Here is a 15075-nt window from a genome sequence, read left to right as displayed (position 1 = left end):
TGTGTGTGTGTGTGTGTGTGTGTGTGTGTGTGTGTGTGTGTGTGTGTACACACACACACACACACATGTTAACTGTTCTTGGTATGTGTATATATATATGTATGTGTGTGTATATATATATACATACATACACACACACACACACACACACACACACGCACATATTCTTCTGGTCAGAATTTGTCATTTTTAGTTTTTCTGATTAGAGTTCATAATATACAGGCAAAATTGTTTCATGTGGAAATAATGCCTTCTGAGTACAGTAGATACTGTAGATAACTGAGATATAGATAGACAGGAGACTGGTGATATAGAAATATATATCTGTTTGCTTATGCCAGATTAAATTGTGATCTCTTAAGAAGACACAATCTGATGTATTTGTACAGCACCAAGGAAACTGGGGCTGTGACTGTGTGTACAAACAGAATTTGAGTCAGGAAGGGGTTAATATGCGATTGGGGGCCAAATCAACCCCACCCATGACACCAGAAGCATGCATCAAGCTTCAAGGAAGGAGCTAAAAGGGGCGAGCCCCTGTCAGTTGAAGGCTGGTTTAGACCTTCAGCTCTCTTACTGCGGAAGAGAAGCCGGGCTGGAGCCAGGAACTGAGGAAGACTGTGGCCTATCAGAGCTCCCACAATGGAAGATAGGCTTGGTCCCAGATGATTGCCATGTTTGGCTATCAACAATTGACTTAAACTTGCATGGAATCATTTGTTTGCTTGGTACACTGCAGAGCCTGGGAGGTGCAAAGAGCCCAGAAGGCACAGAAGAGTTGTTTTGTTTTGTCAATTTTTGACTTTGGATACTGCAGAAATAGTGGAAGTGTTACGTACCCTAACTGGAACACTAAATCTGCTCAACCTGGAACGTGGTGGAGGCTGGACAGATCAACGGAAGGCCTGGAGGGAAGTAGAGATGGTCATTGCTGCACCACACCACAACATAAGTGGGTGTATAGGGAGGGCAAGCAGCCGCAGGGGTTCCAGTCATGACTGGGGCCCTTGGCCACTATGACAATAAAATAAAAATGATGAAAAATACTATGTTTGGGGCCATGGGAAGAGAGGGAAAAAGTAACTTGCTGTAACAGAAACTTCTTTCCACTTCCCAGGCCTGTCTCCTCTTTCATTCAGAAAGAAAATATTTCATGAGTGGTATACACTTCCTCTTGAATTCATGGAGAGAGAACAAAATGGAAGGAGTCTGGAATCATGGAAATTGGGCTCTTCCCCTGTCACCCAACTCATCCTCAGTGCCAGCAGCAAGACAGTGCTTAGGTGAGATCAGCTCTTGGATGAAGAACAGCTGACTGAAGCTGAACCCAAGAAAAACAGAGGTGATGCTGGTGGCCAGAGGAAAGTATTTTGAAGAGCTTACAGCTACAGTGCAGTCTTTGTTCGTTGAAGATCTACAACCACAATTGGTCATGTCAGTCTATAGTCTAGGAGTTCTCTTGAATTCTTCTGACACTAAGTTCTCACATAGCAGCATCTGTGAGAAATGCTTTCTATCTTCCCTTGGCAAGGAAACTCCATTCGATTCTGGCAGATGAAGTTCTGGCCTTAGTTATTCATGCCTTCGTCACCTCTCAACTGGATTACAGCAATGCAGTGTGCCCTGTCATGAGGGCTTTAGCACTTAGGAAATTCCAGCTAGTTCATAACACTGCAGTTCATCTCCTCAGCAACACAGACTACCATGAGCATAGTCCTCAGGTCTTTATATTGTCTTACCATAGAATTTTGAATCATGTTCAAGGTCTTTGTCCTTATCTTCAAAGCACTCTATGGCCTGGGGCTTTGATACCTAAAAGGCCGTGGCCAACAATTATGCTTCTCTGGTGCAATGGAACTCTCAAAAATAAAAGTAAAGCTTGTCTGTCCAGGAGACAGAACTTTCTCCGAGTGCAGTCTGGGACTGTGGAGGAACTAATGACTGTCACGAACCTCACCACTTTCCGCTACAAGTGCAAGGCACCTTTCTTTGACCGTGCCTTCTCTAACATATAAAAGGTATATTTATATTTTTTTTAAAGAGAGAGAGAAAAAAAAATAACACACAGCCTACCAAAACAAGACACTTCACTGCACACACTTCTGCTTCGGGGGAGAGGATGAGAGAACAAACATGTGATGGATGTGTTCACGTTGTTTAGTGCATACCTGGAAGGCTCTCAGATACTACTGCAATAAGCGTGGTATAAAAATGTATATGACAGGGATCTGCGTAGCAGAACTCCCACAGTGTGTCTGCTGCTGATCACTGAATTAGCCTAGGTAGGATCTGATCTTTAATATTTAGGATCACATGGTGTCTCAAATAAAAGCCATAAAGATAATTCTTTTTTTTCCTTCCAGGAATGGTGTCGGTATAATTTAGAAAAAAATTACAGATATAATTATGAGGAAAAGATGGAAACATGTAAATATGAGTAGCTGAAAGAAAAAGCAAGCTTCATTTAGGCTTCATTTTGTTTTCCAGTAGGTTATTGATTTTCATTCAGTGAGAGTGACTAGAGCACTTTATCTTTGTTGTTAAATATTCCAGTAATGAAGCACTCTGTTAATCATACAGATCTAAGAATGAGATCTCCTGTCGGTGTCTTTTTAAGAATATCAACGTTCCTGTCAGGAAGCCAGCTTATTTTGTATTTTTCACAAAACTTTGCAAATTGTCAAAGTTTGCCAAATATTTATTGATAAATATTATTGCTGATCTCCACACTCCATACTCTCTCTTCAAATTTTAAAACCTTAATGTTAATATTATTTTAAAAAAAAAAGAAAGGACCAGAAAGATGTTAACCAGTAAGCGTATCTGATAGTTTTGCATTGTTATGACCATTGTCTTCTCAGACACCCTCTCCACATACTACTTTTGATCTCCCTCCATGCATTATGTCTTAGGCGCCAATCCTGCAACTGCTTCCAAACAGTTGGACACCTGAAGTAAATGTAGCTCTGTGCAGACAAACTGCTGCACCTGCATAGAGCCCCACTGACTTCAGAGGTCTGTCCACAAAGGTGCAGTTGCACGACTGGGAACTGTTGAACTTCTTAGGCCAATGATGGTTCTTTCCTTTCTCTCACCCCTGCAGTATAAACCACCATGCACAATTAGGTCACTATACAGTGTATAAAAAGTGGTGTGCATGTTTTTAGATGTGATAGTAGATTGAATGTTTATTTTCTAGAGAAAATATTATAATAAAGTCAATTCCATGTGTGAATTTCCTCCCTCCCATAGCTATACCTACTGGTGGACACGAGGTGTATTAAATCATTTACCACTGCCTTATGATGAGGGTAAGTGCTCTGTGTTCTTTTTGTTTTTGAGAATATTTTTGAAAAATACTGATTATTTTGATTCAGCCATTGAATGGTTTGCATCTATTCCTTTAATCACAAATTAACAAACTGATGATAAAAGCTGTGCAGTTATAACAGCTGACAGGTATTTCCTTCTCAATAAGCTGTGGGTTTCACTATCATATATGAGATGCCTGCATCACACCTGCCAAATGTCCATCAATTGTTGAGCCAGATATTGGGAATGTGGTGCTTATTGTAGACTTGTGAATATGACTTTGGCTTCTATAAATTCACATGCAGGGAAGCATTTTAAATAGTTTTTTGTCTTATGTGACTTGAAGTATTGTAAATTGGTAACGCACAAGAATAGTCTAGCTCAGGGGCGGGCAAACTTTTTGGCCTGAGGGCTGCATTGGATTTCGGAAATTGTATGGAGGGCTAGTTAGGGGCAGAGGTCGTGGCCCGGCCCCCACCTCCTGTCTGGCCCCCCGGGACTCCTGTCCCATCCAACCCCCCCTCCTCCCCCCCCTTCCCTGACCGCCCGCGGATCCCCGCCGCCCCATCCAACCTCTCCTCTCATTCCTGACGGCCCCCCCCTGGGACCCCTGCCCCCATTCAACCCCCTATTTCCCTCCCCCGACTGCCCTGCCCCCGATCACCCCGAACTCCCCTGCCCTCTATCCAACCCCCAACCCCCCCCTTACCATGCTGCCTGGAGCACTGATGGCTGGAGGCGCTACAGCCGCGCCGCCCGGCTGGAGCCAGGCCACACAGCACAGAGACCGGGTCAGGCCGGGCTGTGCAGCTGCGCTGCCCCAGGAGCTCAGAGCCCCGCCGCCCAGAGCATTGCCTCGGCGACGGAACGAGCGAACTGAGGCTGCAGGGGAGGGAGGACAGCGGAGGGGGGCGGGGACGAGCCTCCCAGGCCAGGAGCTCGGGGGCCGGGCAGGACGGTCCCATGGGCCGGATGTGGCCCGCGGGCCGTAGTTTGCCCACCCCTGGTCTAGCCGATAGTTCAAATACAATTGGAAGACACATCACCACTTCTCCAGCTGGAAGACTGTTCAAATCGGAAATGTAAATGTAAAAGGGAATCCAATTAACTAGTTAACTTTTATAATGTATCCCCTCAAATATATGTGTCTTGTTTTTAGATCATATTTCTTGTGCTATAGAAAAAACATATGGAAGTGTATCTGGTTAAATTATTACAGGAGTATGCAAATAGATTTTTTTTCCAAATGTGCTAATGATTCGCAATAGAACATGTTGTCTTTTTTTCAGTGACATGCACTGAAAACAGAAGGAAGTTGATAGTGAAGAAATTTCACAAATATGAAGAAGAGATTGATATTCACAACGAGTTCTTTCGGCCATATGAATTAAGCAGTTTTGATGACACCTTTTGCTTGGCAATGACCAATTCTATACGGTATGTTTTGTGGTGTTATAAACAATATAATTTAGATTTCACAATTCTAATACATAACCTGAAACTTACTTTAGTGCAGGGGTTCTTAGCCTTTTTGAATCTTGCCCCACTTTAGTATTTGTTTTTACTTGGAGCCATCACCATCCCTTTACAATAGTGGGAAGGATACTGTTATGTAGTGTTGCTAATGCATTTGTTCAGGAGATACCAGGCAAATTACTCAAAATACAAATCAAATGGTAAAAACACACCTTACCTGTATTAGTGCTGCTGATGTTAGTCAGTGAGACATCTGAGTAAGTGGCATTGCAACCTGACATGCAGGGTCACAACACCGCTCAAATTTGGACCGGCTGCCCCTCTATCTGGTGTGATGGAGGGTGGCTGAGCCAGATTTAAGTGAGTGGCATTGCAGCCTGGCACTTGGCCCCCACACTTTTACTATAATTACTGAATTATTAGAAGGTTCACTGCCCTCCTATCCCGAAAATTTGATGTGCCACCCCAGTTGAGAATTTCTGGTTTAGAGCTTTATTCAGCTGGAAAGAGGACATTTTTTAGGTAATGTAGACTACTTCATTTGGATTCATGCAGTTTTGTCTACACAGTGCCATAGTCCAGACTACAGGGTGTGAATTATAGACTGTTCTAACCTGTTGCTCTCCATCAGCCCCATGTAGACACCTAGATTCTGCTGGCGCGAACTAAAAGGTACCTAGTTCATTTTGAGGTAGTCCCATTTAAAACAGGACTACGTTAACATGAACTAGGTACCTTTTGTGCATGCCAGCAATGTCTATGTGGGGCCCGTAGAATGCAGCATGTTAGAGTGCTCTGCAAGCCACACACTCATAGTCTGAACTGCAGCGCCATATGGACAAGCCCATTCTAATTCTAAATTAGGAGAAAAATTTATGTCTCTGTTCAGATATGTTCTGTTTTTATCTCAAGATCATGTGCGCTTGGAGTTGATTAAAACAATCAGCTAGAGTGTTTTCCGGCTGGCAGCCATAACACCTTGGATCATGCCAACTGAGTATTTTAAAAAATATTTTTAGCATGCATGCTTTGGCTAATGGCTTTTGTGGGAATGATATCTAAAATGGCCATTTGAACTAATCTGAGAGTCATGAACACCATCATGAAAATAACATTGTTGGGTCTCCATTAGCCCAACCCTACTTCACAAGTGACAACTCTGTGCATAGTCATGTTTTGTGAGTCTGCGTGGTACAACTGAAGGCTTCTTAAATCTCTTTGGATTTTAATTTTTACATGACAGTTTGTGACCTGTAATCAAAATTTAACCTAGACAATCCTTTTTAATTCATGACAACAATTTTTAAATTCAGAACTAAATGTTACAGGACGTTCAGACTTGTAGATGTGAAGAATTTTCAAAAAACCTGACAAAATATAATTTCAGAAGCATATTTCACATGTTGAGCTTTATTTTATGGCTGATTTCCTTCCCTCTTTCAGAGATTTCATGCCCAAGAATGTTGGAATTGATCCAAGTCCATTTACAGTGCGGAAACCTGATGAAACTGGAAAATCAGCGGTGGGGTAAGATTTGCATATAAAATGAAATTTAAGATAGTGTACTGGCATAATAACATCAACATTGTCGAGTACAATGCAGTTAACAACAAAATGCATAATTACTTAGTTCAAGATGAGCAATGACATGAAGGGGACACACAAGCCATACATGGCTCTTGAGTTGAGGCATAAGGCTAAAACCCAAGTACCTACCTGTACTCAGAGAGTATAAGGGATCCAAGGCCTATTTGCAGTAAATGGAAAGATTCTTACGGACTTCAGTGGACTTTGAATTAGGCCTCAAATATATTTATTACAGTATCAGTAGCATCTTGTATTACTGTGTATTGCCCTGTGTATGCCAGACAAACAATCTACAAAATCACTTATGTGAGAGTATACATTAAAACATAGTTCAGATTAGGCATAGTTTAGAAGAATAGTGAACATTTTCTGGCATGTGCAGCAAACATTAATTTGCATCTAAAGCAACTTTGTAAATAACTGTCTTCTCCCGAAACTAAATCTAAAGAAAATGGTGTTGATGGGTTAAAAAGAAAATATATGGTATCCTTGTGCTAACAACATTCTTTTTAGAAGAAATAGAGATAAGGGAAACTATAGAATAAAAAAGTCCAATATATTCAGAATCACAATGTCGACTGAATTAGTGAATACAGAAAAGAATGCACAAAAATTACAAGGTGCTATAGTTATAGCTAAGGTTGTAGGAAAAAGCAGATATTACATGAGATACACTATATTACAGCATTCCATCAATAATATACCATTTTCTAATAAATATGTACGATCTATAGCATAGTGTATGTGTTTGCAGTATGATTTAAGTATAATAAATATTTAAATGTGTAATAAGTTTCTAAAAAGAAAGTCAGCTGATAGTCATGAGTAGTTTGAGAATGTGACACCAGAAATTAAAGTTAGAATTGCTTTCAGTGTTCTAATATAAAATTAAAAGACCATCTGAAGATCTGGTCTGAATGTTGATCATAAAAAGAGTATCACCATTCTTCAAGTAACTGTGCATGTGCATTCCTTTCTTGGTGGTTTGTGCACGCACTCCACTTACAGTTGTAAGAAATTTTTCCCTCAGTGGTACCCACTGGGATGGCTCAGGTGCCCTCTGTTTCCGTGTGCCACTGCGTGCTGGTATAAATGGCCCAACCACCTACAAGATCCCACAGCTTCCTCTTTCTGCCACGTGACAGTAGTTGGAATTGCTTAGTGCTCTGAGTGTGCTTGTTGTAAATTAGTTGTAGATAGTTTACTAGTTGATTAATACTTAGTTAATAGTGTAGATAGGATAAGTTTCTTTCTCAGTACCCAGTTTGGGGGTTTTCCACTTCTTGGCACCAAGGGATGCCTTGGTCACCGAGCTTCAAACCCTGTATCTTTTGCACTAGGCCAATGACAATGAGTGACTCTCATTCAAGCTTCTTAAAATGTTTAGGGATAGCCCATACTCAGGATTGTTATCAGATTTGTAAATACTTTAAGCCTAGGACAGGAAAGACAGAGAAACCAGGTTAAAGTTTTTGCTCAAGAAAGTGTCCCTGAGACCTCTGTCAGAGCCTGGCCATTCAAACTCAGCTCCTAGTGCCTCAGCATCGATTGGGGTGTGCCTCCTATGTTGCCTGAGATTCAGTATCATGTACCTTCCCCAATAAGCAGACTGTCAAGAGAGGAAGGTCTCCAGCACTGAAGTCCTCTAGGCATGGGAATAAGTAAAGTGCAGCCAAAACCAAGCACTCCTTTTCTCTGCAGAAGCCAGCCCCCTTGACTCCGGCACCAAGGCAGGTACCTTTGAGTCCAGTGCCTGAAGGAGTGCCTTCTACATCTCAATACCAACTACGCTGGAGGCTTTTGCAGTAGCAAGAGGTCTGGTGAGCCTTTCGGTATAGGTATCTCTGGTGCAGAAGATTGTGCTATGGGCATCAGCAGCATCGGTGCAGCACTCAGTACCAAGACAACTTTTTACTTCAGTCTTCACGCACAATACCATTGAAGGAGAAGCCTACAATGTTGGCTGTACTACATCCTACTCTGACACAGCACTGGTCTTTGGCACCATCAGGAGCAGCTCCCCCTTGGTCAGCTAACGGAGATTCATCATCCTCTGAATCAGAGATTGGCTGCTACATTTCCCAGCCTTGTAGCTGGTCTTACTACCCTGATAGGGACCTTCTGGCAGGAGTACCATCAGGCATATGGCTGGGTGGTTGGGGTGTCATTGGGGCCCACCACTAGTCCAGTAGCCTTTTTGGAACCCAGGGGGGTCCCCTTCCCCCATTTCCAATTTGTATATGTGGCATTCCTGCTCTGTGTCTTCAGAGAGGAATGGGGAGTCTACTGAACAGGCACCACCTGATATGGCAATCATATTTCTGAAGGGCCTAGATAGGCTGTATCCTCAGATAAGCCCTCCCCCACCCCCCACCCCACCCCACCCCGGGACTTGAACCTAGTTCTATGAAAGCTCATGAGGGCTCAGTTTGAGCCTCTAGCACATACTGCATCTATCACTGAAGGTGGCTTTCTTAGTAGCTATCACTTCAGCCTGGAGTGTGGCTGAACTTCGTGCTCGGACATCTAAACCACCTTATATAATCTTCTTTAAGGACAAAATATACTTGCACCCTCATCTCAGATTTCTCTCTAGAGTCTCATTTTCATAGAGACCTGTCAGTTTACTAACCTACATTTTACGCAAAACCACATGCCAATAGAGAGAAGCAACACCTCCACTCTTAGATGTTAGGAGAGCTTTGGTATTTTAGGACAGGACTAAACAGTTCAGTTTGTCAACTCAACTCTTTGTGGCCATTGCAGACAGACTGAAGGACCTCCCAATGTCTTCACAAAGAATTTTCTTGGATAACTTCTTACATTCGTGTATGTTACAGTTTGGCAGGCATTTCCCTGCTGAGCAAAGTGATGGTACATTCCACAAGATTGCAAGGGTTCTCCATGGCATTCTTTGCACAAGTTCCTATCCAAGTAATTTGTAGAATGGTGACTTGATCTTCAGTCCACACCTTTGCATCCTGTTATTGCCATCACTCAGTACTCTAGAGATGATGCTAAATTTGGACGAGTTGTACACCAGTCTGTGTACATGAACTCTGCCTCCTTCTACTGTACCGCTTGTGACTCACCAAAAGTGGAATGCACATGTGCAATCACGCGAAGAAGAAAAATGGTTATTAACTTCTGTAACTGTTCTTCAAAATGTGATGTACATGTCCATTCCACAACCCGCCCTCCTATCCCTCTGCATTGGAGTTGTCCAGCAAGAAGAAACTGAGGAGGCTTGGGGATGGCTGGGCCCTTTATACCAGCATGCAGTGGTGTGCGGCAACAGAGGGTACTCAAGCCACCCTGAGGGATACCACTGAGGGGGAAAATTTCTGATGACTTTTTGAGAGGTGTGCACACACCACCAGGAGTGGAATGGCCAAAGAACAACAGTTATGGAAGGTTAGTAACCTTTTGGGTTTTTTGTAGTCCTAAAAAAGCCATTGGTGTAGATAATTTGCCATATCAGTAATGCTATGACTGCATGATGTTACATTAACTTTTGAGGTATCTGCTTTTCTATGGAAATTTTTAGAAACGATATAATATATTATATTTAAAAATATTGAACCTGCAACATAGTTGTACTTTCATAAAAGTTCAGGAATGGTGTTTACGTTTTTTTCTTTCTTCAGCAGCAAGTAAAAGCTGAATAGAGGTGATTATTGTGGATGTATTTCTAAAAATTACCTGAGTTTGATATTTTATGTTGTAAATTCTTTCTTCCAAAGTCTACAAAGCATTGGGTGAATTGAGCTACTGTATGTGATTTTTGTTTTGTATGATGGTGCAACAGTAGCTGTGCCATAGTTAAGGTTGTATTAAAGTACCGTTTTAACAGGAGCATTAACCCTTTATTTTGTAAAAATCTCATAGAAATGGCAAAAACTAAAGCATAGAATATAGATTTAGAGTACAATTTAATTTCTCTTTGAAATAATTTTTAAAATGTGTAAGAATTACTCTTTGGTTTTTGTCCCTATTGGATTGTATCACTTTCTTTTGTACTCCTTTTGCAAGAAATCTTAACATCTGGGACCTTTCCTCTGTCCATGTTGTGGCTTCTCATGTGCCAATTCTTAGAATATCAGTTATCTGTTAGTGTGTGCCTGTATAGCATTTTAACCACAACAGAAAATATGTGCTCCAAGCTAAACCCATCAAATATGATTTAATGAGAAGTCTGCACAAATGCTAATGATGGAGAAAGATTGATCCAAATAGCCCTGTAGTCTAGGAGAAGGTTCCTTGATCTGAGAAAGGGGAGACCAGAAGTTCAAATCTCCCCTCTTCTAAGTTCTGTTTAAATTTCCATGCAATTTACTATCCTTATTATTGATTGAAGCAATGAACCCCAACTTAGAAGACAGAAGAGCTGCTGAACAGTATGTACCCTAAACTTAATCAAACTTGTATTCTAACAAAACTTTAACAAGGATCTTGTATGCTTTTGTTTCTGTTATATCAACAGATGAGCAATCTGACTGTCTCACATCCCATGCATTTGGGAAGTTATTCTGTCTTCACACGGCTGAGGTCACTGTAAAGGTTTTGTGTTAGAGTGCTAGTTTGATGAACGTGAGGTTTGTATTGCTTTTTGGTATCTATTGGAGATGGAAGAGAAAAGGCCTTTTGGAGTGTTGTAGTGTGGTACAGTATACAATGCTATCAATATGAAGGTGGAAAGGAATGTACAAGTCATTCCCTTAACTTCTTATTTCCATTATTTTAAATTTTTGAAAGGAGGGGGTATGTCCTGCCACAATCTTAACTGCCTCTAAATATAGTTTGTTTGCTAATATTATAGAAAAGTTATTGGAAATAAGACTAAATAGAATGAAATAATTCATTGGGAGTCAGTCAGAGCTGTGGATAGTCACTGTCTTTGAAAATCAGGCCATTTATTTAGTTGTCTGGCTTCTAAGTATTCAAGTTTGAAAATGTTGACCTTGGGGCCTTCACATTCATATCATTCCCATTATCAGAACTTCAAATATTCTAATCTTTAAGGACATGTTAATTGGCAAAGATAGGAGAGACTGGAAATTGAGGTCTTGACTTACGATATAAAGCATAAGGATGAAAGGGGAAAAATAATTTCCTGTTCTTTCAAAATAAGGGCCCGATGGGTTGCATAATCTAGAAGATTTTGCACATTTGCTCTTTCCAATTTTTGTATTAGGCAGTTCCAAGCCTAATTTGATTTTCTCGCCTCTCTAAGGTAGTATATGTCAGTGTCCTCAAACAAAGAATACATTGTTCAGACATTTCTGTGAGGTCTCATGCTTTTGGCATGGAACACAACTATAGAGCTGCACACAATTAATATGTTTTATTTTCTAAAGGAACAGTGGCTACTGGTTAAAAAAGGCACTTTACTGTACCTTCATTTGATGCAATAGACTTTAACATTTCATTGAGGCATGTCTGAACTGTGAATTGATTTGCCAATCTCCTCCTTGAATTTTTTGTAATGTTACTTATTAAATCGTTTGACTCTGTATCTAAATATTGATTTGTTTCAAACAGCAGGACAACTTGTTCTGTTTATTTACGAGGATGCATTCTAAGATCTCTGGTCTTCCCAGTTTAAATATCCTCATGAGCTTGTGTACTTGAACTCTTTGTTTTAAAACACTGGATGAAATAGAGTATCCTTTTTTGTACTTCTGTTTTCAGTCTCAAAAATCCATTTGCAAAACACATCATTATTGTATTTTTCCAAGGGGAAAATTACTAGTGGTAGCTATCTACGAGAGGTTATCAGGATGTTTACGCTCTACATAGAAATCCCAAGAAGTGATAGTGTGCCTAGCCTGCTATGAGTGACAGACCAGAGTAATTGTATGTTTTTTCCAAAGTGTAGCACTAAATCACCAAGGGTATTACAACAGATCCATGCTTTTGGTTCCATATTTCCAGGGCATTACCGTGTCAGGATGTCCTGAACTTAGTTTAGAGTCATTAAACTGCCTCATGAGTAAGTGAAACAGCCTTTACCAACTTCCAATCTATAAGTACCAGCAAATGCTTCTGTTGTTTCTTCCACTTTCTTCATCTGACAGATCTGCACTGAATAACTCCTTCAGCTACCATCCTCTTTGTTCAGTCTTCTGCAGTGCCATTGAGAACCAGGGAGAGTCCCTAAACATTCATACCTTAAAGCTGAATTAAATGGATACCTGATGATTTCCTGGGTCACTTAAAGCTGACATAGACACCTCTGTTGGTGCCACAATTGAGTGTGTGGCTGGGGAAAATGGGGCATGACTGGAGCACTGCTACGCTCCAGTGGTCCCCTGCTAACCACTTGACCCTTTGAGGGCTGTTGTAGCCAGCGGAACTTAGAACAGCTGCAAAACTGCTCTAAATTGCTTTTTGAGATTGGACCTGTGCTCAGTAGTCCAGGGATAAGGAAGCCACAGTAATGGCTTACAGACTCCTTTACACCCACCTCTTTTTCCCAGACTGTTGCATACACCAAGTGGACAGACCCAAGAATCCAATCCCTTAATGTTTTATTCCCTATCCTGGAAAGATCCCTTATAAAGTGGCTTCAGATTTCTATATGGAAACAATAAGGAGAAGTTGACATGATCGGAGGAAATGGAGAGGAAGATGTGTTTATCAGCAGTGTTCTTTATAAATTGAAATGAGGGAGACACTAGCCATGGCAGGAAATGACCAAAGCTTTTCAAGGATTGTAGCATGAGAAAGTGTGTAGTTAGGAAAAAGTGGATATTGATGGTTAAAAAGGAAGAAATAAAAGACTGGAAAAGGGGGAGAAGGCGAGAAGTCATGGATGACACCAAGGTCGTGAGCCTAGGAACAGGAGAGAGAGCGGAGGTGTCAATGGTGTTGAGGACACAAGGTGATGGAGAGGGAGAAGGAGGAAAGATGATAAACTCAGTTTTGGAGAGACTGGCTCTAAGACAGCTATAGAACATCCAAAAGAAAATGTCATACAGTTAAAGATGTGAGCATGGAGTGCCTAAAGGGAGTTCTCTGATTTGGAGACCAGGGAGAAGGTGGCACTGTTGGGGAGCAGGAAAGTCATTAACACTATCCAGCAGTTTTATGGCTTTGTTTTTAAACTTTCAAGACCTGGGAAGAGAATTTAGGTAGAGAGCCAAAGATAGAGAAGAACTGACAAAGTTTGGTGATGCAAGGATCAATCACGAAAGATACATAAAGTTGTTTAGAAAAAGAAAAAGCAGGGATGAAAAAAGAGACTGAACAGAAAATGGAGGAAGGCTGGCATAGTCATGGAAATGACTTCAGACATTCAGCAGTATGAGAAGAGGTACAGATATAGTGAATACCCAGGGAAAAGAAAAAATAGGGGATTCAAAGGACGGGCAGAGCCCTCAACAATAACAGAAGACGTTCAGAAGGTAGAATTTCTCCTTGCACCCTATGCCAGATGAGATGGAAACCAAAATTCAGGAATATACGTATGGTATATTTAAAAGTATTTTGTGTTCATTTAATAAATGTGTGCACTGTCTTTCTTCTTTGAATATATAGGAACAAAAGTAATAGAGAAGAAACTGTGCTGCAGCGCAAAACAGCTGCTAGTGCCCCTCCTCCCCCAAGTGAGGAAGCAGTGTCAAGTAGTTCTGAGGATGATTCTGGGACTGACAAAGAAGATGAGGGAGCTGTTTCTCAGCGTTCCACTCCAGTGAAGATGACAGATACAGGCGATAATATAAAAATAACAGAGGTGAGAAAATTGCACTGGCACACATGAAGGGAGACCATCAACTTAAAATACACATTTCTTATGAAAATATTTTGCCTACTGTTACTTGTAACACCTAATGTTCCTGACATTAAAAGGGAAAATTATTTTCTCCAGTTTATTTGCTTTACGCATTTGACATCATTTAGTGAATCTGATTATACACAATTGTCATTTTCCCTGTTTGTTGGCGCCTCTCACAAAACATTAGGAAAGAAAATAACATTTTAAAAAAAATAGAAAATGTGATTCTAAAGCCATAAAAACTGGAAAGGGATTCGTGGGCAGGAATAGTATCAAACACTACTTTTAATTCAGGTTTTGAAATTGACTAGATTTCAAGTTGAAAGTGTCCCTTTGAGGACTTTATTGGTATCTGAGTTCTGAATTGCCAAGTAGTAACTTAATAGTCTGAGGTGTTGAAAAATGGTTTAATAAAACTAAATTATCTAAACTGCACATTCTGATTTTATCAGATAATATTAGTTTTACAGATATGTAAAGTAAGAAAAATGCAGGTTGGGAACTTATTAGAGTTTGATTTAAGGATATTTACTTTATATATTCTGACGTGATGTTTCCAGTTTGTGTTTTAACAGTTATAAAGCTTTAACTTTTTGAATCTAAATATCTACTGTCATTAAATAATTATTGTCTGATCCCACCATAATTTCCGGCAATTGACTTCCTGTATAACACAGGCCATAGAACCTCACCCAGCAAGTTCTGCATCAAGCCCATAATTTCTGGTTGAGTTAGAGTATGTGATTTAGAAAGATATCCAGTCTTGATTTAAATAATGGAGAACCCAGAAACATTTTGTGCCAGCCAAGGGAGCAGAATTTTTATTCACACATCTCCCCAAACTCCTTAGTAGCTCAAGCTGCCACTTATAAGAGCAAGCAACATCAACTAAAGTCTACCCCTTCTAATAAAGAAGCCAAGCC

At 40.6% G+C, this 15075-nt stretch overlaps 1 protein-coding gene across 1 annotated transcript in view; it reads left to right on the top strand.

Annotated features, from left to right (window-relative positions):
• The window catches only part of FIG4 (FIG4 phosphoinositide 5-phosphatase), a 150585-nt gene that overhangs the window by 84518 nt on the left and 50992 nt on the right, over positions 1-15075 (top strand). The window contains exons 17-20 of the mRNA XM_024194288.3: positions 3253-3311; positions 4602-4749; positions 6232-6315; positions 13915-14110. Coding sequence (XP_024050056.1) covers positions 3253-3311; positions 4602-4749; positions 6232-6315; positions 13915-14110 — 487 coding nt within the window. The remainder of the gene's footprint in view (positions 1-3252; positions 3312-4601; positions 4750-6231; positions 6316-13914; positions 14111-15075) is intronic.

The sequence above is a fragment of the Terrapene carolina genome, unplaced genomic scaffold, assembly GCF_002925995.2.
Source record: "Terrapene carolina triunguis isolate 2854851 unplaced genomic scaffold, T_m_triunguis-2.0 Scaffold42, whole genome shotgun sequence".
Classification (NCBI taxonomy): domain Eukaryota; kingdom Metazoa; phylum Chordata; order Testudines; family Emydidae; genus Terrapene; species Terrapene triunguis.
The sequence above is the reverse complement of the archived record's forward strand: the minus strand, read 5'-3'. Positions and strand labels throughout refer to the sequence as shown.